At 39.3% G+C, this 22,175-nt stretch overlaps 2 protein-coding genes across 5 annotated transcripts in view; both read right to left on the bottom strand.

The window, feature by feature from the left end:
* Nucleotides 1-1,236: 1,236 nt before the first annotated feature.
* Nucleotides 1,237-5,327, bottom strand: sdsl (serine dehydratase-like). The gene is made up of 8 exons (XM_052145839.1): nt 5,248-5,327; nt 4,825-4,992; nt 4,497-4,539; nt 4,281-4,420; nt 4,067-4,155; nt 3,167-3,394; nt 2,948-3,072; nt 1,237-1,936 (listed from the first exon to the last, which is right to left on the bottom strand). Exons 2-8 carry the CDS (start codon nt 4,975-4,977, stop codon nt 1,746-1,748), a joined length of 969 nt encoding a protein of 322 aa, XP_052001799.1. The 5' UTR covers nt 4,978-4,992; nt 5,248-5,327; the 3' UTR covers nt 1,237-1,745.
* An 843-nt stretch (nt 5,328-6,170) lies between these two features.
* ppp1r13ba (protein phosphatase 1, regulatory subunit 13Ba) overlaps nt 6,171-22,175 on the bottom strand; it is a 45,859-nt gene continuing 29,854 nt past the window's right edge. For 3 of the 4 annotated variants that reach the window (XM_052146086.1, XM_052146085.1, XM_052146088.1), the window contains 14 exons: nt 19,650-19,751; nt 16,965-17,139; nt 15,489-15,685; nt 14,998-15,138; nt 14,462-14,654; nt 13,703-13,834; nt 11,411-11,520; nt 10,875-11,301; nt 10,034-10,782; nt 8,341-8,478; nt 8,094-8,227; nt 7,700-7,866; nt 7,389-7,588; nt 6,171-7,183 (listed from right to left, as the gene is read on the bottom strand). In XM_052146086.1, coding sequence (XP_052002046.1) covers nt 7,142-7,183; nt 7,389-7,588; nt 7,700-7,866; nt 8,094-8,227; nt 8,341-8,478; nt 10,034-10,782; nt 10,875-11,301; nt 11,411-11,520; nt 13,703-13,834; nt 14,462-14,654; nt 14,998-15,138; nt 15,489-15,685; nt 16,965-17,139; nt 19,650-19,751 — 2,907 coding nt within the window. In that variant the 3' untranslated portion in view covers nt 6,171-7,141. The remainder of the gene's footprint in view (nt 7,184-7,388; nt 7,589-7,699; nt 7,867-8,093; nt 8,228-8,340; nt 8,479-10,033; nt 10,783-10,874; nt 11,302-11,410; nt 11,521-13,702; nt 13,835-14,461; nt 14,655-14,997; nt 15,139-15,488; nt 15,686-16,964; nt 17,140-19,649; nt 19,752-22,175) is intronic. The other variant, XM_052146087.1, reaches the window with a different exon arrangement.

The following is a 22,175-nucleotide window of genomic DNA, read 5'->3' as shown; positions in this document are numbered from 1 at the left end:
TAACACTATAATTACTGATATAAATACTGACCATAATTGTGCTTCTTTTGTGCTCCACAGAAGAGGGACAGTCAAGCAGGTTTAAATTGACATGATGGATTAATGGTGATTTTTTTCCTGGGTAAATCCTTTAATTTCTCACAGGAAAAACACAAATATTCAGTACCACGGCAACAACTTCAAGCATTAACTACCTCCAGTACACAATGGCCTGTTATATTTAATAAATAAACTAATCCTAACTGAGAAGCTGGGAGTAATTAAAAATCAAACCTCTAAAGAAATTATTTCTTTACCTTTTCTTGCTGTGAAATTCTTAATTGAAACTGCCAGAAGGAGAGACGATTAAGCTTTGAGAGGCATTTAACCCTGAGGTATGTTAACTGTGAGTAACCACATGAAGTATTTTGCATGCTGCCTGCCATTCCCAGTGCACCATAAAACCTGTCATGCACTACATTAACAGTCTTTGTTCTAACACAATAACCTGCCTTTTCTCAAGTGGCATGACGAAGTACTTGTTCATTACATCATTATTAACATAGAACATGCAGGTCATTTATAACAGTCTTAGGAAACAAAGCCATTCTTACTCAGGTAGACACATGGTTTGCATTATACATAGCCAAACTATGTGATCTTTTGACATCTAATGCAATGACATGTCCAAATACTTTTTGGAGGATACTGTATATGTAATGGTATGAGCCTATTTGTCGATTTGCATTTGATGTATTTACATGCTCCAAGATTTAAGGTGATACACATAATTTGAACAAAAATGCTTCTCAATTCTTGAATCAGTGGAATTGTGTCTCTTACAAACAGTATCACTTTAAGTAAAACAATATTGGGTATGTTTTCTTGTTGAATTGCCTTAAAGGTATAGGTCACCCAAATTTGGATGACTTGCTCCTGTGTAGCACAAAAGATGTTAGGTAGACTGTTAGTCTCAGTTACCATTCACTTTCATTGCATCTCTTTTCCATTCAATGAAAGTAAATTGTGACTGAGGCTATCATTCTGCCAAACATCTCCCTTTGGATTCCATGGAGGATATAAAGTCATACAGGTTCAATATGAGGGTGAGTAAATGATGAAAGCATTTTCATTTTTGGGTGAAGTATCCCTTTAACTGTAAAACAAATGGAGACGAATGGCAATACCAGGAACTTCAGCACCACCTGCTGGTTACAGGTGTTGAGTGGAAACATTCTGAGGTCAGTGTAATGTCCAGATATGATTTTATTGCACAAACAATATTTCACTAAAGGAGACTGTTACAGAAGAGAATCCAAATATGTTTTCCTGAATATTCTTTCTTATTCTATAGTTTGGCATCTACTTTGGTGGTACTTTGGTTTATAGCATCTACTTTGGTGGTGGCTTAGTGGTCTAACGCACATAACTGGTAATCAGAAGGTTGTTGGTTCAAACCCCACGGCCACCACCATTGTGTCCTTGAGCAAGGCACTTAACTCCAGGTTGCTCCGGGGGGATTGTCCCTGTAATAAGTGCACTGTAAGTCGCTTTGGATAAAAGCGTCTGCCAAATGCATAAATGCAAATGCATAAATACTTTTGTAAATACTTTTAGTATTTAATCACAGAAATACAACAGAATGTCCACATCATCTCATGACTCTGCAAGCTATAGCATTTGCAATGACAATTTTTAAAATATTAGCTTTCACAAATTGAAGAAACTTCATATGCAGTGGACTGTAGGGATCTTTTCAGTTCTGATCATTTCCGTATGACTGCCTGTAAGTGTAGAAGCTGAGCCCAGTTTACACTGCCACCTCCACAAACTATTATCACCAGTGGGCCGAGAGGTTTAGGAAGGCGTTCCTTCTCCTGTAGCCTTTGGATAACACCACTGTACACTGCAGCCAGTGCAGCTCCGCAGGCTAACTCCACCAACACACGCTCCTCATCTGCATATGCACACACAGAGAAATAAAAACACTTTCAAAAGGACAAGATTTGCAGATATTGAACTGTTTTTGTGCCCTAAAACCAGTGGTTCTCGATTGGTGAAAAGGAACCCAAAATGGGCCGCAGTGCTGTTCTAAATCAATGCTAAATGAAAAATTAAATATAACTAACCATATAATAATTCATAATTTTGGTAGCAAAATATACAGGCTTATCGACTTTAAAAACACTTCCCGTATCTTTTAATGTTGATGTCATGGTATTTTGGCAAGCAAGCAAAATTAGTCAGATGTCAACATGGACAATATACACTAACTGAGCACTTTATTAGGAACACCATGGTCCTAATAAAGTGCCCGACATGGTCTTCTGCTGTTGAAGCCCATCCGCCTTAAAGCTTGACGTGTTGTGCATTTTGAGAAGCAATTCTGCTCACTACAATTGTGCAGAGGTGTTATCTGAATTACTGTAGCCTTTCTGTCAGCTAGAAACAGTCTGGGCATTCTCCGTTGACCTGTTCTATCAACAAGGCGCTTCCGTCTGCAGAACTGCCGCTCACTGGATGTTTTTGTTTTTGGCACCATTCTGAGTAAACTAGAGTCTGTTGTGCGTGCAAATTCCAAGAGATCAGCATTTACAGAAACACTCAAACCAGCCCATCTTGCACCAACAATCATGCTATGGTCTAAATCACTGAGATCATATTTTGCCCCATTCTGATGGTTGATGTGAACATTAAGTGAAGCTCCTGACCCATATCTGATTGATTTTATGCATTGCACTGCTGCCACATGATTGGCTGATTAGATAATCGCATGAATGAGTAGGTGTACAGGTGTTCCTAATAAAGTGCTCAGTGAGTGTAAAATATCAATACATTTTATTGTTTTATTTTAAGGACATAAGGACTTCAAGGACTTCTTTTGTATTGTATTGCCACATGATGTCCAATGTACAATCTGGGTCCTGAAGCAAAGAACCACTGCCCTAAACCATAGCGACAAGCTTACCCAGGAACAGTTCCATTGCCTCCAGAGCCTGTAGATCTGTCACCACCTCTGAAATGACTGTGGGCCGTTTGCTGTATTCAAACGCCTGTCTGCATGCTGTCTTTGCTCCCAGACACGTTGCTTCACTATCAAGCAGTTCAAGCACAGTGAATTGCAGAAACATTCATACAGGACATGAAAAGGTGCCAACTCTTCATAATTTAAGATGATTTCTTATACCTTGTAATGTCTGGCAATGTAACCAGCTCTCCGGCTTTCAGGGCAGCATTGAGACAGTCTGCACCAACAGTCTCCATACAGAGGACAGGCACACTGCCCCAGCCCACCTCATCCAAACCCTGCATCACCCCACAAAACAGACCTCCACCCCCAACGGACAACACTATAGCTCCTGGTTTGGTTGTCAAAGAGGCCTTGAGTTCATGAATGATACTGGTATGACCTTTCCTAAGGGACAGATTGAGTAACATTTGCTTTCTTCTTCTATGGACTTTAGTCAGGTAGGTAACATGCTTACTTTTTGGAAAGGTGTATTTTTTTTTCTCCCCAACTTGGAATGCCCAATTCCCAATGTGCTCTTAGTCCTCCTGGATGCGTAGTGACTCGCCTCAATCCGGGTGGCAGAGGACAAATCTCAGTTGCCTCTGCGTCTGAGACCGTCAATCCACTCGTCTTATCACATGGCTTGTTGAGCGTGTTACCGCGGAGACATAGCGGGTGTGGAGGCTCACGCTATTCTCCACGGCATCCACGCACAACTCACCACGTGCCCCACCGAGAGTGAAAACCACACATTATAGCGACCACGAGGAGGTTACCCCATGTTACACCCTCCCTAGCAACCGGGCCAATTTGGTTGCTTAGGAGATCTAGCTGGAGTCACTCAGCATGCCCTGGATTCGAACTCGTGACTCGAGGTGTGGTAGTCAGAGTCTTTTACGCGCTGAGCTACCCAGGCTCCCGGAAAGATGTATTTTTTATATTTTGTCAACTTATTTAATAACACCAAGGTATACAACAGTGCAAGCTGTATGTCTATCTCTCACAGCCTCATTTGTATTCATTATACATTAATTTGTGTTGATTCACACAAATGACACTGTATATCTATGAACTCACCAGATTAGCGGATGGTCGAATGGTGGTATGATAGTAAGACCTTCACTTTCAGCCAATCGGTGGGCCTCAGCATTTGCATCATCCCAAACCTACCACATCAAATGAGGATGAAGTTATCTGGTGTATATAACTGGGTAAAGAAAAATTTGTATTAAATAAAATTGAATATTTTGCAAAGGCATTTAGGACATCAGTAGCGATAATTTGCACTTGCCTTGCCCGCAACTTTGACTGTAGCTCCCTGGTCCTTCAGTTTCTGCACTACCAGTTGGGGTGTTGTAGAGGGCAAAACAATGGTGGCTGGAAGGTTGAGTTTTCTTGCTACATATGCTGTGGCCATCCCAGCATTACCACCTACATATACAGACAGAGTCAAGATAAAACTAACATATACAAATGGAAATACACTTGTTTTAATCATTCCACTCACCAGAAGAACAAACCACACCGTTTGACTTGGTGGAACTTGCAATCTTTAAAAAGGAAAAAAATAAATTTCAATGTTCATCAGAATGGCCATAATGCTTCCTTAAATGAGCACTAGAGGTCAGTACGAACACACAATGCGCGTCTGGGACGTAAGCATTTGCCATGTCGTATTTTGATTTCATAATAAATAGAATTCTGTCATAGGTACAGAGTTGATTATGAAATGCAATAACGTGCATTATAACATTAGTATGTTGACCCCCAAAAACTAGAACGCCAGAATTAATAGTGGAGTTTAATTTTAAGAAATGCAACAATATTTTTCTCACAGTTTGACAAATGTGGCCTATTCCACGGATTTTGAAGGAACCGGTGGACTGTGAGCTCTCCATCTTCAAATACACGGAACTCCCCATTCGCTTAGACATGCCTGTGCTCTCGAGGAGTGGCGTGACAACGTGAAATCCATCTGGCTTTGACATTGTGCGCAAAATTTTCTAAAATACAAACAATCAGGGTAAGTGGACAAATAGTCGATTATGCTAGGTTAATGACCTCAGAACTGTCGAAACGGAGATAAACATTGCCTGAATATCTATTTGATAGATTTCCCGCGTTTACGCTAATTTGCGTTATTTCAGGGTTTCGTGGAGCTGTCGAGGTAATCGTTCAGTTTTCTCTAAAAACATAAGACAAAAACATCATATTTGCATTTAAATTATTATTTAGCTGTCTCTTTATATTGTACTTACCTATGCCGTGGTGGTTTCAACATAAGTGTCAAGTTCAAAGTTCGATTGCTGACAATAATTATCCAGCACTAAATAACTAATGTCCAAGATAGCGAGATAAAAAACAGCTTGCAAAATTATGTAATATAGGTTAAACCTGCGTAAATTATTAATTCGTGAGAGTCAGTGAACTGTAATCTTGTCCTGAAAGTGAGAAACGAGTCTTAATTGCCATACCTTTTCAACAAAATAGTGGCGTTACCATTACATCATGGTAATACCATGGCACTTTGATATTCAGAGGAACAGAACGAGTACCATATTAATATACCAAGATATGTAAATTGTTTACTACAAGGCAGGACCATAGCTAATGGAGTGAAAAGTGGTAACTATTCTAGGGGCCCACATGTCCAGTGGGACCCACAACACATTTTAAACTGTTTATTTTCATATGAAAGGGGCCCAGAGCAATACAGTCAGGGGTCCAATAATTCCTTGCTATGGCCCTGCTGCAAGGTACTTTAATTAATTTTGTTGCATTTTGGTACACCTCTAAAACCTGATGGCGCACGTACACCCAGACATGCGTTTATATCTGGAAGATGTAATTTTATATTGATTGCTCATCTGCAAAAAGTGCATTTTATGTTTCCTCTCGGATTTAAAAAAGACACTTATCAGATGTCTTTGAGACATCTTAGTTTTTTATTAGTGCAATAAAATGCAACAAAAACCGTCATCTCATGTGTGTGTGCTACCTGGGAACATGGTATTACCTTGATACATGTCCTAAAAACAATGGTGTTATCTTAGTAACATGTCCAAAAAACTCCATTGAGTACTTTTTGTGGGTGTACCTTTTTTTTTTGTCCACCTCATGGGATTATGCTTTAACAGTAACTCCTGTAAACAGGCTGTGAAAGACTAGTCAAAACAACATGTGAGTTTGTCCCAATGTGGAAATTTTATTGTGCACATATACATGGCATGTTGCATAAATGGCTCTTGTATGGCAGCACAAACACAAGGCAGAGTCTACCTGTTTTGACAGCCATATTGTATCAAGCTTTTTGGAGAATTTTTTTTTTTTTAGAGGAAAAAGTTAATGTAGCATATGAAAAAATAAAGCCTAACTTAAAAGAAGCATAGAAATATACAGAAGATGTATGTAATAGGTTGCCAATATCCCCATGTTAAATGGAAAAACCACCACTGCAATGGTTTATTTGTCATCACTTTTCTTTATGCATCCTCTTAAAATTTAGTTCCTCAATCATGACTACACAGTTTCATCTCCTCAGTCCCACATAATCCTCCACATACAAAAATATACACGTTTTCAGACCAGGCCACTTCCTTATATCCATTAGCAGCTTGACCTGCCTCAAGGCCTCTTTTAAACACTTTCTGGCACCTTCCTTCCTTTACCCTGAATCAGCAACTTCTAAACTGTGGGAAATGAAAAATCAGTTCCTATAGACTCCTCTTCAAAACTGACAATATCCACAGAGAACAAACATTGAAATCCTAGATTGCACACTCTGCCGCCAACTGTTTTCATCACATACCCGTCACACTCTGACAGTCACATCCAACTTACATGCACCCACATACTCGGAAGGTTTACACTTTGGGAGTGGAGAGAGAAGCTATCATGTTCCTCAACAGGGATATGGGTAAGAGGGACACGGCAAAAACAACACATCAAAGTGACGAATACAATCTGAGATACAAAAGGAAGACCACTGATTTCCCCACTCTTGGGTAAACATCTTGTCTAACTCCAGACGTGCTCCATCATCTTGCCACCCCTCTGGGCTCCGTGTTGTGATGGCCAAGACAGGGCAGAGTGCCATTGTGCAGCTTCATGCCAAGTGCTGATACAGGAGCTTGTACTGTCTCTTTTGGCCGCCTATGCCAAGGAACGTTGCCTGGGTTTGATTCTAGGATACAGCTATAATGAAAGCGGAGAGCAACAATTCAACAAATCGACAATCTTTAAAATTATTTAAAGGCTTGATTTTTTTCTGTCACTTAGAGAACTTAAAAAAAGAAGTGCATAAATCTTATATGAGCAAACAGCATCATTTTACTGCAACGTGAATGCACAAGAGTGTCATTCATTAAATTAATGTTTGCCTAATATATAGGTGTCTTACCCCTAATAAATTGCGTGGTACATAGCCCTCCTTGTCGTTAAACCTGGCCCACCACCACTCTGTCTCACTGTCATCTCTGCGGCTCATCACAGTGAGAGCGTCACCCTCACGGAAGGACAGCTCATCTGCACTCTGAGCTTCATAGTCCCACAGGGCATAAACTGTCCCTTTATTCATTACGCCCAGCTTCTCTTGCACACCTGAGAGAGAAATAGAGAAATTATTGGTTTTGAAAACATTTACAGTCACTACCCTAGAAATACACACTTAACATTAAGAATAACCACACCAGAATATGTTTTTGATAATACCATATAGAAACTGAGAGCATTGGATGTAACCCTCCTCCATCTCTTCACACTTGTTCGCTGCAGTCTCTACATCACTGATTGTAGTGGCAAAAATGGCTGCTCCAGACTCCACCAGCAGCTTGCATAGATGAACATTGTTGCATGAGGCTGCGCAGTGCAGGGGCGTCCTGATGCCAAACAGAGTTAGTTCTTAATGTTACAATCTTTCATGTATAGTAATACTGTTAAAATACCCTCATATTTAAACATTCTACATTATTGATGAGTGAGAATTACACATCTGTACAATATGAAATTAATATTATTTTCAATAGTCCCTAACACAGACAAAATGACTGCTGTGGACTAATAATATTTCTTGAGATAACCTATTCAACAAAGTAATGGTTCTCACCACCCGTCACTGTCTGCTGCATTGACATTGACCCCAAAGTCCAGCAGGAACTTAACAATATGGTGGTGACCTGCACAAACTGAGTTATGGAGGGGAGTGATACCCTCATCATTTGGAGTGCTGGGATTTTCCACCTGAGCAAGGAGTCAAACAAACACAACTTGAGGGAAAAAACTTGGTGAGCTACTTCTGAGTCATTCAAGTAATACGTTGTAGATGCAAGTAGCCTGTGATAGCTGAATGGTACCTCATAGATGATCCTTTGCACCAAGTCAAATTCGCCCTCAAGAGATGCATCCAAAAGCAGTGCAAGAGGATTGAATTTCACCCTCAAGCCGTGACCGGTCCGCTCAGAACCCAGCTTCTTCAGGTTGGTGCGCTTGACCTGTGATGTGAAAAATTGTGGTTTTCATAATGTGGTTCACAATTTCCCATGCACACATAGGGATTTATACAAAATAAACTTGGCAAAAAATATGTGTGCACCTGCACTGTCGCACACTCTTGACTGTGCGTATGAACTCTTGAAAATTGTGTGAAAATTGGTGACGCCAACTGGCCAAGTATTGAACTGAACAGACTAATTATAAACCCTGCTTTTAATATAATACAACTCATTTATAATAAAAAATAATTGGGAATGAAGCACTCAATTCAGAAGTAATAGTTGTCCAGCCGTAGGCTATATACCTTTAAGTAACCAATTAAAAAGGCATTACAATAATAGTTGTAAAAAATAAATATTGTTAGTGGATGATCTGCTCTTGGAGTACTTTCCTGTGGCATCATGGCTATTTAGATTTTCTATTCCCAAAGGCCATCCACTTGGAATTGTTTTTTATTACATTCTGAGGTAAACGACAACATTTGAACAAAGATTATCTGTGATGAGCACTTGACTAACTGATGTGGAATAGCCTGGTAAAACAGACGACACATTCAGTAGATCAATGAACCATTGTAACGACTGGTGGTCAGCTGTCGGGATATGTCTTAGCTTCAGAAACATGGTACTGTACAGTTGCACAAAGGTGCAACACTGCGGTTCATAAAACGTGCTGCCTGCCCTATTTACTGGTAGTCTGACCCGAAATGCAATATGTAAACGGAATGAAAAATGCATTTGCTGTTCAGCAGTGTTGTGGTATAAGTCGAATATAAAATGAAAGATAAGCTTACACGTTGCACTTTTTATTTCTTAAAGCTGCAAGTCGACTATGTCAAACAGAATTTTATTATGTAAAAGAAAATATTATAAACAATTCTTAAAACGTGTTTTAAAAATTAACTGAGAAGCAAAACTGCATAAGTTAGGTTAAGTTTATGTTTAATACACTCGAAAATAAACTCCAAATGGTGTGAGAATAAGACACTTAAATAACATAATAAGATATATTCTAGATATAATAAGATATATTCTCTGTTAACATTATTATTATGTTTGTCAGGTAAATTGACCTTGTTTAAAGGATGTTTAGATATTTTTATAATAAAACTATTCACGTAGGCTTGAGTCTGTATTATCTTCTGGTTTCCTGGTTCCTGGATGGCAAAATGCATATGATAATATATGTAGATGAGGTAATGCATGGTAATAACAGGCGTTGTACACTCCACATATGGTTATTTCAGGGAGGAGATGGGGAAGTGAAAAAAGCACATGCATGTACGCACAATCTTCTGCTAAATGGGGTTTATAAAGGGAGTTTTGCACATGTTCTGGTGAACGTATGTTTTTATAAATTTGAAAATGTTTGTGCATATGCAAAATCAGACTTTTGTGTGTAACCACACTTTTAGTGTGAAATCTACAGCAAGGTTCCGCAATGAGAACTGTTCAGCCTAATGGTGGCTAAAAGGCTTTTTTGTTTAATTATGGATATGAACCATATTTGAGAATATGCGAAATAATCAAGCCAACAAACTTAGTACCAACTCACCATTGGCGCACATGTAGAAGAGTCTGACTGTGTTGTGGTGTCCTGCTCTGCAGGGGAGTGGGCTTCTGGTGCAGGGCTATGTTGTGTGTCTGTAACACTGGTGTGGTTGTTGTTATGATTGTCCTCAGGGGTGTCCTTGTTTGAAGGGCCTGAGGCATTAGCAGACTGGGTTCCGTCTGATTCTGTGGATGTATGCATCAGCTGGTTTTCATTGTCATCCACTGTAGGTGATGTGGAAGAGGTGGTAGGAGGGTCTGGGATGGTCATCTCTGTTGAAGGTCCAGCTAACATGTTAAACTCCATTTGGTTCCCATTGGCAGTGTCCACATCACCCAGGGCTGTGACCATGTAGCTAAGAGGACTGTCAGGCTGGTAGAAGGGTGTACCACTCACTCCACCCTCAATGCCACCTGCAAGGGTGTTAAAGCGCTGATATAGAAGCTTCTGAATGTTAGGCCCAGTTGGTCCTTCTGGCTCTGTGATGGAGCTTCGCTTCTTCAATGGTCGAGGAGCATTGGCTAATTTTCTTCTCAGCACCTCCAGGTCTATGTCGCTTTGGTAACGGAGAGGGGAGTGGGCCACAGGAGTCAGTTTGGTAGGGCTGAGAGGGCGAGGGATGTTCTCCACACTGGGCGGAGGGAGGGGAGCACTCTCTTGGTCAGCTTCCCTGTCTACTTCATCTCTGGAGGACTGGTAGGGGGGAACTGGGGAGGGAGAGGTGGAGCCTGGTAGAACTGGCTTTCCGTATACTGGAGACCAGTGAAAAGAAAGCACATTTTAAAAAAAAGGAACAGACAAAACGTCCTGTGTGTGGATTAAGCTTAAATGCATTGCTTTTTACCTGCTTTGACAGCAGCTCTGCTACTGCTGGAGTAGTTTTTGGATGTAGACTGATGCAGGTACATGTTGTAAATGGAGCTGGAGTTCATAGTTGCAGGTCCCTTCCTTGGAGACTGAGGCCGGGACCCTCTGTCTGGAATAAAGGGACGCACTGCCACAGCAAGAGGAGGCTCTGTCCTCTCACCCTGAGGGAAAAGAGCTGACCCCGGTGTGGGGCTGGGTGGCACCGTTATCCGATGTTGAATCTGCTGTGAGGAGGAACAAGCAGCAGGGGGTGCTCTCTGCCAGGCTAAGTTGCCAGGAGCAGACCGGGGCAAAGAGCTGGTGGCACAAACTGTGGAGTGATGGCCTGTACTGGGATAGGTGCCATAGATGGGTGGAGGCTGTTTAGACAATGCTGTTACTGTGCCTAACAGTTTAGGGGCTTCCTGCAAAGAAATGAATCCACCAGTTAAATATGGATTCAAAAATGTCTTCCATAAGAACACTTACTACTTAAGCTCTAAGGGGTCAGTAGTGAGTACTATATAATCTCACCTTGTCTGAGGTACCCATCTTGCTGGTGGGATCTTGACTTGTGTCCTTCCAGTCTGGTGGTTTCAGAAGAACCCTACTATTGCTGAAGGAGGGCCAGTTTGCATTATTAGCTGTAGGGAGCGAAGCAATATACCAAATGAGTTTGGTGGAAAGAGACAGAAACGTATATGCTCTTTCTTAAGTCAGCCTCATTATGATACAGACTGACCTGCTCATCAGGTCATTAAAGCAGGAGATGAATCTCAAATGGGACTACACTCACATCTCTGACCCTTGTGACATAAGGACACTTCTTATCAGGGTTTTGAGTGGGGTGTATTTCTGTCGTGTCCTCTACTCAGATCCAGCTCTCTCTGGGTTAAATGGATTACTAAGCCTACGTGTCCAAGTCTACAGTGCTGCTTGTCAGATCCACAAGCGATGACACATGTTTATCCCATCTGTCTGACAGACGCCCCATCAAACTAACTGGCAAGTTGATGGCCAAGTCCCACAAAGGAGAAAAGCAGTGAAGCAAACAATTAAAACAGATCAGAATTGGGGTTTTCTTTTCTCTCAATAGGTCAAATTCTTTCTGTGGCTAATTATACTAAAGGTTGAATGCAATGCTTTATGTATTCTTAAGGCCAGGCTGAAATTTTCATGACTGCTTATTAAAATATATGCTGATACATAATTGTTGCTGTCATTTCCACCAGGATTTTATTTTATTTTATTGCTTTGTAGGGATAAGTTAATAGCATTTTTTTTAAGCCAAAAATTGGTGGGGCTCAAATTGCCATTTTGTGCACTTAGTTTGTCAGTACCCATGAGGTTAACTTTTATATATACACCGATCATCCACAACATTAAAACCACCTGACAAATATTGTGTAGGTCCACCTTGTGCCACCAAAACAGCACCAACCCACATCTCAGAATAGCATTCTGAGATACTATTCTTCTCACCACAATTGTACAGAGTGGTTATCTGAGTTTCCGTAGACTTTGTCAGTTCAAACTAGTCTGGCCATTCTCTGTTCTCTAAACAGAATTGTCGCTCACTGTTTTTTGGTGCCATTCTGAGTCAATTCTAGAGACTGTTGTGTGTGAAAATCCCAGGAGATCCCACCTAGACCAACAATCATGCCATGGTCCAAATCATTGAGATACATTTTTTTTCCCCATTCTGATGATTGTTGTGAATATTAACTGAAGCTCCTGACCCGTATCTGCATTATTTTATGCACTTCTGCCAAATGATTGATGATGCCAGAAGGGCTGGTTTGAGTATTTCTGTAACTGCTGATCACCTGGGATTTTCACGCTCAACATTCTCTAGGATTTACTCAGAATGGTGCAAAAAACAAAAAACAGCTACGGAGCGGCAGTTTTGTGGACAGAAATTCCTTGTTGATAAGAGAGGTCAACAGAGAATGACCAGACTGGTTTAAACTGAAAAGGCTACAGTAACCAAATAACTGCTCTGTACAATTTCAGTAAGAACGCAATTCTGAGATGCAGTTTGGCACTATTTTGGTGGCACGAGGGGGACCTATACAATATTAGGCAGGTGGTTTTAATGTTGTGGCTGATCAGTGTATATGGGTACTGACAAACCAAATGCAAGCTGGTGATACATTTTTTTTTTTTTTAGCTTTCAGTGTTTGTTTGTGAATTTATGATCAAATTATTTCACAATGTCTTTATTATGTAGCTATGGCTGCAATTTATGTTGGTGTGAAATCAAATAAATCCAATTTAATTTGTGATGCACTGATATAAAAAATATCAGTTTTATTTCGAACAGCATCTGCCGATACAGATAGTTTGGTGGTTCTGCTTTTTTATGCTACAATGTCAAAGTGCTGATAATTACTTAAACAACTTCAAAAGAAATGCGAAAACTTTATTCTCTGTGAGTAACTGGTCTCAGTTATAAACAAAACACTGAAGCAAAATGCACATCATTAACTCACATTAACATTCTTAACTCACATTAACTGAATTCTGAAAATGAATTGCCGCTGTCACCTAATTCAAAGTTATTCCACACAAGAAACATTCTTTCACACACTACACGAGTTGTAGGCTAATTTTGATTGATGGAAAATAATCAGCCCTGATCATCAGCTGTTTTTAAACAATCATCAGATGTCTGATTGCAGATAACTGGCTGATATATCGGTGCATCATTTTATTATAATTGTTTTTTCTGTTCGGTAATAAAAAAACTATATAACCTACTATAACCTTGTTATAGTCCTTTTATGCTGGTCAGATTTTCTCCTGCTGTCAAGCCTGAACACTCACTAGAGGTACAGTTGGAGTCTGTAGGGGACTCTGGTCCCTCTTTAGGGTCTGATGATGACACCAGAGGGTCCACTATGATGTCTAAGTCTGAGACCTTCCATTGGCCTGCAGGCATCTTCACCCTGTCTTCCTCTGTGCCGCCGCCCCCACATACATGACACAGAAGCATGACAAAGGAATACAAAGAGAGGAGGAGTAGAGGTGACAGACATGACAGAATGGAAAAGCATGTTAGCAATTAAAAAAACTTTATTTAGTATGAAGTTAATTAGAAAATCTGAGTAAAGACATGTTTAAAACTGTCTTTTGGATGGAAAGTGATGCTGTAATATTACTGTTAGCACTGTGACGTAAAGAATGATAAAGATTTGTTACTACAAATTTTCTAGGAAATGAGAGAAGCATATACAGAATATTAAACTGAGATGAATGAGTGGTTTTACAGTAATAGTGAGAAAAAATATTAATTTTCACAAGGAAAGCTGTGGAGGAACTTGGTGCTTGATGTTGAGTGATGGATTTTCAAAGCCTTCGAAACCTTCAAGGCTAAAGCATAATGATATGGTGCATCTATCATCTCCTGTCGTAATATCCCACTGAAAGGGATCTTCACCTTTTGTAAACCTGTTTGACGCTTATTGTTTTAACAGAGGCTTTTTATATGGACACATGTTCAGACATCGATGAGTGTGGCTGCTTGTTGCATTCCAGGGATGTGGCATGGGTAAAATGTTGTCAAAGAATAGAGGAAAGACTGACCTGACTTGGACCGAGGATGGTTGATTGTAGAAGGAGCAGTGAGAGACTGTGTCTTCAGGGGATCAGGAGGTAAATTGTAGCCTCCTTCCGGTCGCCCGGGCACTGGGACCTGGATGTAGGGACAGACTGCTGCCACCCGGCCAGAGCTGCCTGAGGTTGGCTGAGGGGAGGGAGGGCCACTCATTCGGCCAAGCTGTGGTGAAAGGGAAAGGTCATTTAGACCACAAATAAGACAACATGCTTCTAGATGTTTCACCTTGAAAGATATTATGCTGCAACTGGAAGGCTACTAGTATGTATTAACAAACATCCTTATATATGACTGAATGCATCTGTTTAGACAACTCTCCTAAATTCATGTTGAAACAAGATTTTTGAGTTTAAGTGGCATTGTTTAATGTTCAATTCCAGGTTGCATCTTTAAACAGTAAATATGCAATGATTTATGGTACAGCTCAATATAACTTTACATTGCATCTGGTGCATGTGGCTAACTTCACAAATATGCTGCATGACTGTTGTTCTTTATCACATGCCTCTGCTTTTTTCTTGTAGAGACGCTGTCTGAGGTCCCCGATACGCTTGTCCATCATGGTCACCTCCATGTTACGCTTGTTAAGTATATCCTTGTGTTGCTGTAGCTTGCTGTTCTGTTCCTGATTTAACTTGTTCCTGATCTAAATGTTAATTCAAACATGCATGCGTCACACACACACACACACACACACACACACACACACACATTCAAAACTTACTATTACATGAAAAAATATGATGGAATATTTTCCTGTCTCATCAAATGTCCAAAAATTTATCCAACTAATATCTTTGGAATTTGAAAACATGCTTGGAATTATGGAACATAATTGGAATATTTTAAGCATTATCTTCTTGGGACACAAACAGTCCCACAAACTATATATACAAACAAACTAAAACAACAAGCAGCACCACCACCAACATTAATCGAAGTAAATAGAACAAACATAAGCCAGATAGGGTTTGTCTAAAGCACAAAAGTACGTACTTGCAATTCTTGGTAGAGTTTGCGTAGTTCCAGTGCAGCATTGCCAGTCACCGGACCCCCCAGAGGCTGCAGGCCATTGAGACGCCCCCGTCGCAGATCATCAAGCTGCTGTGTGAGCTGATCAACCTTTAGCATGGCTGACTGCAGCTCTGCCTGCTTTTCTTGGAACAGGCTGCTAACATGCTCAATTTCTGCAGCTGAAAGACATACACATAGCATTCCGATAATACTGTTGATCCTATCTATGTGAATGCATGGGTCATTGTTGATATGCCTTATACATAAAATGAGTGCCTGTGGATTTTTAGAGTGGGTGTGTCTGCAAGTGTGTGTGTGTGTGTGTGAGGTCCAGAAAAAACTGCTGCTTGACCATCTGAGATGTTCACTCCAAAAGGTCACATGTCTTAAGCCAGTTCATGAGTAGTGCAACAAACTCTAAATATAGGAATGATATTGTGATCTTTGTTTTTGTCCAATAAATGTCATAACGGGAGAGAAAACACCCCAAAATTCTTCCACACCCTAACTGGAACAATCCTTGTTTCACAGTTCAGAAATGCACAACCTGACTGATCTACTGCCAGAAACATAGGGAGTGGACGGCAAAAGCAACTGGATCAGAGGATGAAATTCCACTGTGTGCTTTAACAATGGTATTAAACTGATAACTTTAGAGAGCTGCATTGGCATCAAAACATATTTGGACACTTAAAGATGTATGAATGTCATTGCATAGATAAAAATAATATCAAAAAGAAGTTACATCGGCAAGTTCTTTGCCATTTGTTTTAATCCAGCCAGCGTTTTGAATGTGATATCTCCTCAACTACTGAGGGATTATGTGATATTTCTTTGGGATAGAAATAGTAGGCCATCCGGGTATTTCTCCCTTACTGTTTTATGAATACTGAGGATTAGGACATACAGTACTACTGCATCAGCATACTGATAGTATTTAGAATAATATATAGTAGGAAAGTTTGGCTATTCAGAAGCAGGGTCAGTTCCCATCAAGTTCACAAAGTTTTCCCAGCAGATTGACCACATGTGTAGTTCACCACATTAACTACGGACGTGTTGTCAACCAGAATGTGTACAAAAACATTTTGTCTGAATTTTGGGCATTATCTCAATTGTTTTATAATTTAAAACCAAATAAGTGTCTTTTTGTGAAATGTTTTGCTTGGAAAGTTAATTGCTTCATTTCTTTCAAATAAATGCCATTTGGTTTGATATTTTGTTATTTAATGCAATGCCATTTTTAAGAATGGCTAAAGAGGCCAAAATGTTTTCTTTGTGCACAGCCTTCTTGTAGACAAACTGGTCTGACATATCAGTCCAATCAATATAATTTCCTGTGTTAAAGCTTTGACAGTGCAGTATATTCAAACAGTGATCCCTGCTATAATCTGACCCCATACAACTAAGTCTCTAAAGCATAGTGAAGTCTGATGACATTCACATGGCTGTACGTACAGAGGTTGCCGTTTATGAGCTTGGTGTAGTCCACTTGGCCCCTCATGGCACGGACCTTCTTTAGTTTGGCTTCCTGACTGTCAACTCTTTCTCTCAACCTCTGCAGCTTCTCGCTTTCAGACACAGACTGGCCCTGATGGTGATCCTGCTGCTTCAGATACCGTAAACGCTGCTCCTAAACATACGAAGGGGAGGAGTGGAGAGGACAGGAGAGGGTAACAGTCAATTTCAAACTGGGAGGGAACATAGACAAGCTCCACTTATCATCAAAAGACACACACACACATACACACACACATACAACATTATAGATAGTATGACTGATATTTTTAAACTTTTTCACATCAACAGTTATTAGTTCTTTGTAGTTAGACAAAGCCCAAACCCAAAAAAGTATAAACTCAGATAGTCGAAGATAAATTTGACAAAGTCTTAGATTCAAATTCATATACAATTTAAGTTGCATTAATTAAGTGAAGAGATTTAAAGTTTTGTTTTCTAGTAAAAGAATTCATTAGTCTCGTAAATAGGGATTGGAATCGTAAAAATTATAACATAACCCAATGTTTATCTTTAACTGCACATTGTCTTATAAACAACCATCCAGTAATTACTATGATTTAATTCTCACAAGCTATAAGTACACATAACACAGAAGCAATTCTTGGTTCATTGGAAGACGGACATGACTCGTGGTTCAGTATGTTTTTGATTCACTAATAAAGAACCGGCTGACAAGACTCATTTGTTCTGGAAATGGGCTACATTAGGGCATAATATGTTTCGGGCTGCAGATTTAGTAGTGGTGTTGCAGCACCGCTGAATGGTAGCATTGGAAACACTGTCACTGAGTATTTTTGCCCAGATTTGCGTCCACATCGGTCCAAGAATACATGTTTGAGAACCATTAATGGAATCGAAGTCCGGAAAATCATACAATATCAATATTATTTTATAAAATGGAACTCGTAAAGCAGGAATTTTATCTTTAGAGCTTAGTGATGAATCATTTTGTTATTACTGTGTCATGTACATAGGTTATCAGACACTTATTTAATCCCTTAAATAATCCATATTGGTCATAAAAAAACAATATCAGTCGACCTCTACATAAGACACCAATTCAATCAAAAACACTCCTTTCACACACCTCACAACGCACAGTGGAGAGCTGTGAGAGCACAAATGGGGAAAAAACAGTGACAGGAAAAACAGGAAAATGTTATGAAAGAACATATTTTAACAATTTGCTATGATTCAACATTAGCGAAAAGACTATTTCAAGCATCTTACTCCACAAAACCAAACTGTAATGAATCCAACTGTATGAAATCTTCGGATATTACAAAAAAGTGAATGTTTGATGAATGAGACTGAAATAGAAAGTGCAGACTAGCCCTAACCCTAGCCTAACCCATGCTGACTGCCACTTTCAGGTCTGCTTTAAAATGGGCAAATACAAAGCCAGGCCAAACAGATGAAGAGAGTGTTGACTCAACAAAATCCAGTGTTAAATGAATGAATGAATGGACAAAGCGAGCTTTCGAACTGCAGAGCTACTACATTTACAGTTACGAACAGCAATGTTTGTGGAAACACCCATGCACTTTCTTTTTGGTATATTATGTTAAAACTGCAAGAGAAAATACAATATCTGTATTTTATTGTCCTAAATAATGATGATGAAAAATGTATTATTAATTCCCAAATGTTTTCATAAATCCCCCAAAATGAATGTATCAACAATTTAAAACCAATATCAAATCAGCAAACACCTCTAAAAGAAATGCAGTTTTTTACCTTGTGTCAGGTGAGTGGATGACCTCTTGTTGTTAATTGTTTACAAAGTACACAGTTCATGTGCTGAAACTGCATACATTAACTTCCGATAACATAGCTAGCCTCTGTGATTTCCAAAGTATTCGGAGACTTTTTCCCGGGAACTGACTAATTTACGAACCAACACACACAAAATCGCAAACTCCAGTGGTCTTAATGTCTATCCTCTTCCTGACAGCTGCAGTTCCATGCTGATCTCATTTCCTGTGTCAGTGGAGTCCCTTTCCTGTTGTTGTTTAAGGAAAATAACTTTGAGTCCAAGAAACATACACAGCTGACCCCCTACACAGACCTAAGTGTGATATTCACATCAACAATCCCACACGGATATTGAGACAATATCTCAGTCACAAAGACAAATTCTCAAAACACAAAATCAAAAGAGTCTAATCTCCCAAATGATGTCAGGCTGAAGTAAGCCAGTTGCGCAGTTAACTCATTAAAAAGGCTGCATTCAAATTCAAGACATGGCCACATGGAACTATGAAGTAGGAGTTCAATTAATCAAACATGACAGTTCATGCACTCCAGACGATACAACCATGTGTTCATGTATGCCCCATACGCATATGTGCATTCACCTGCTTATGTTCAAGGCCCTAATTTGAATATGCGTTAAGTCAGTACAGCAACAGAGAACTAAAGAGACTTTTAACAGATTTCTGAAAAAGAAAAAGTCTCTAAATGAAAGATGCATGTTTTGGCCCTATATAAAAATGGACCTTGTCAAAAGATGGACAAGAAATAGTTAATTTCTTGTCTGCCTAACAGAGATTAAAAGAGGCAAAAGATCAGAAGACACATGAATAAATAAAGAGATATGAGACTTCATATGGTGGCACTTACCTTTGCCATCAGCATCTGCTGCTGTGCTTCGATCTGCTGCTGCTGTCGCATTGCCATCTCCTGCAGCTCTGACAGCGTCAACTCCACACATGGATTCCCTACCTACACACACACACACACACACATACACACACATATACAGTATCATAGAATTAGCTTTAGTCAAACTGAACTTCACTTGTTCAAACAAATACAAAATGTCTTAATTTATCAATAAACAAAATCATTAAAACAAAGTATCATACATCAAGTGTTAGAATTAAATAATGGGAAAGATTGGGTTGAAATTAGTGGTAAACAGTTTTATAATGGCTAATGCTGATATTTAGACAACAAGGTGCCAATAACTATGCAAATGTGATTCAATTAAATGATAACAAATGAGATATACACAATATATACAAAAATTAGCTCAGTAAGCTGTCTGTAGTTTTTGGAACTGACGCCATGGAGAACCAACAATTCTGTTAAAGGAATATTCCGAGATCAATACAAGCTAAGCTCAATTGACAGCATTTGTGACAATGTTGATTACCACAAAAAAAAAAGCAAAAATCTGGGTTACAGTAAACCATCTACAACAGAAGTGAATGGGGACCTCCATAAATGTTAAAATACTCACTGTTTCAAAAGTATAGCAACAAAATATAAAAAAATATATGTACTGTATGTCAAAATATTTTTAGTGATAAAATCACTTTCTAACCTTTTCTGTGTAAAAGTTATATCCAATTTTACAACTTTGTTGCAATGATGACGTAACAGCATAAAACATAAAACCTTAAAATGACATCTTAAAAATTATGATTTTAAACAACTTTACAGCTAAAATAATAAACAAGCTTTAAAAGAAGAATTAATGTAAGTGCTTTTATAAAAAATATACTTCACATTTCTCCCTTTCAACCCTGAAATTGGCCCCTTCACTTCCATTGTAAGTGCCTCACTGTTACCTCAATGTTTACTTTTTTTTATAATAAGGGTAAAAACTATATTATTTTTATGGTAATTAACATTATGCCACAAATGCTGTCAACTGAGCTTAACTTGTATTTAACCTGGAATATTCCTTTAAACTGACAAATGGCATAGTTAATGGCAAATGAGGTAATTAAAATGGATAGATGATAGCTGATTATTCTGCTTGGCCGTATTATCACACTATAAGTAGACTGCCCTCAAACTTCCAATGTAGACAATCAGACTACACAGCAGTGTGAAGGCATACAAAAAAAATATTAAAGCCAAGTACCCGACTGAAAATAGCAACCAAGACCAAATAATCTGGTTCAGAGAGTGGAAACTTTAAATGAAAAACCAGTATGAAAGTTGCCAAAACCAGCTGCTTATTACCAGTATAAGGTATGTTTTGGCAACTTTCATACTGGTTTTAGCATGACTACTATGGTCATGCTCATCTACCTGCAACAATAACCAACTTGTGCAAGTATTACAACTTGGTCTGGTAAAAATTCAAAATAATTGAGTCATTGGCTCCTCTCAATTTCCTTAGCTGGCTTACTGCACACATACTAGTAATAATTGGACATACAGTATCTGACAGGCCCTAGTGAGCCAGAGCAGTACTGTAAAACCCTAATTTAAGTTTTGCATGGTACATTTATTTCAATTATTTCATGGAGGAACCGTTATAATTTTATAAGAAAAGTCAATGTGGCAAGTCCCTGTTAAAATTGAGGTAAGGATGGCTATTCAGGTCATTTTGAACAGAAAGGGAAGACAGTGATGAAATTGTCACTAATGGGATTTTCATGGGCTTGTTAACCCAGTGTCATTTTAACCCTGGATTAACACTGTTCATACTTTACCCTGGGACAGTAATGAAACCTTTCTGTTACTCGATTATTTTACTTGAAAAAAATCCAGATTTCCTACATCTTATGTCGAGTCTCTAAATTAGCGCCGTTCTCAACCGTAACCTTGGATTTTCAATCTGTTGGAGAAATTGCATCAGGAAAGTGGTACTAGCCACAGAAAAGGAGGTCACCCCTGGGGCTTTTTCTGATGCTAGTGAGCACCTGGTGGTTCAGAGTGAACAGGCAATCCATGGAATGAGATCAGTCACAAATAATTAAAGGAACAGTTTTATAAAAAATTATTTACTCACATACACAGATCAGCCACAACATTAAAACCACCTGCCTGATATTTTGTAGGTCCCCCTTGTGCCACCAAAAGAGCACCAACCATTCTGAGATGCTACTCTTCTCACCACAATTGTACAGAGCAGTTATCGGAGTTACCATAGACTTTGTCAGTTTGAACCAGTCTGGCCATTCTCTGTATACCTCTCTCATTAACAAGGCATTTCCAGAACTGCCACTCACTGGATGTTTGGCAAGTAAAATCGTGCAGTGCATAAAATCATGCAGATGCGGGTCGGGAGCTTCAGTTAATGTCATCAACATCAACCATCAGAATGGGGGAAAAAATGTGATCTCAGTTATTTGGACCGTGGCATGATTGTTGGTGCCTTATGGGCTGGTATGAGTATGTCTGTAACTG

This window comes from Xyrauchen texanus, chromosome 16, assembly GCF_025860055.1.
Source record: "Xyrauchen texanus isolate HMW12.3.18 chromosome 16, RBS_HiC_50CHRs, whole genome shotgun sequence".
NCBI classification, from domain to species: Eukaryota; Metazoa; Chordata; class Actinopteri; order Cypriniformes; family Catostomidae; genus Xyrauchen; species Xyrauchen texanus.
The sequence above is the reverse complement of the archived record's forward strand: the minus strand, read 5'-3'. Positions and strand labels throughout refer to the sequence as shown.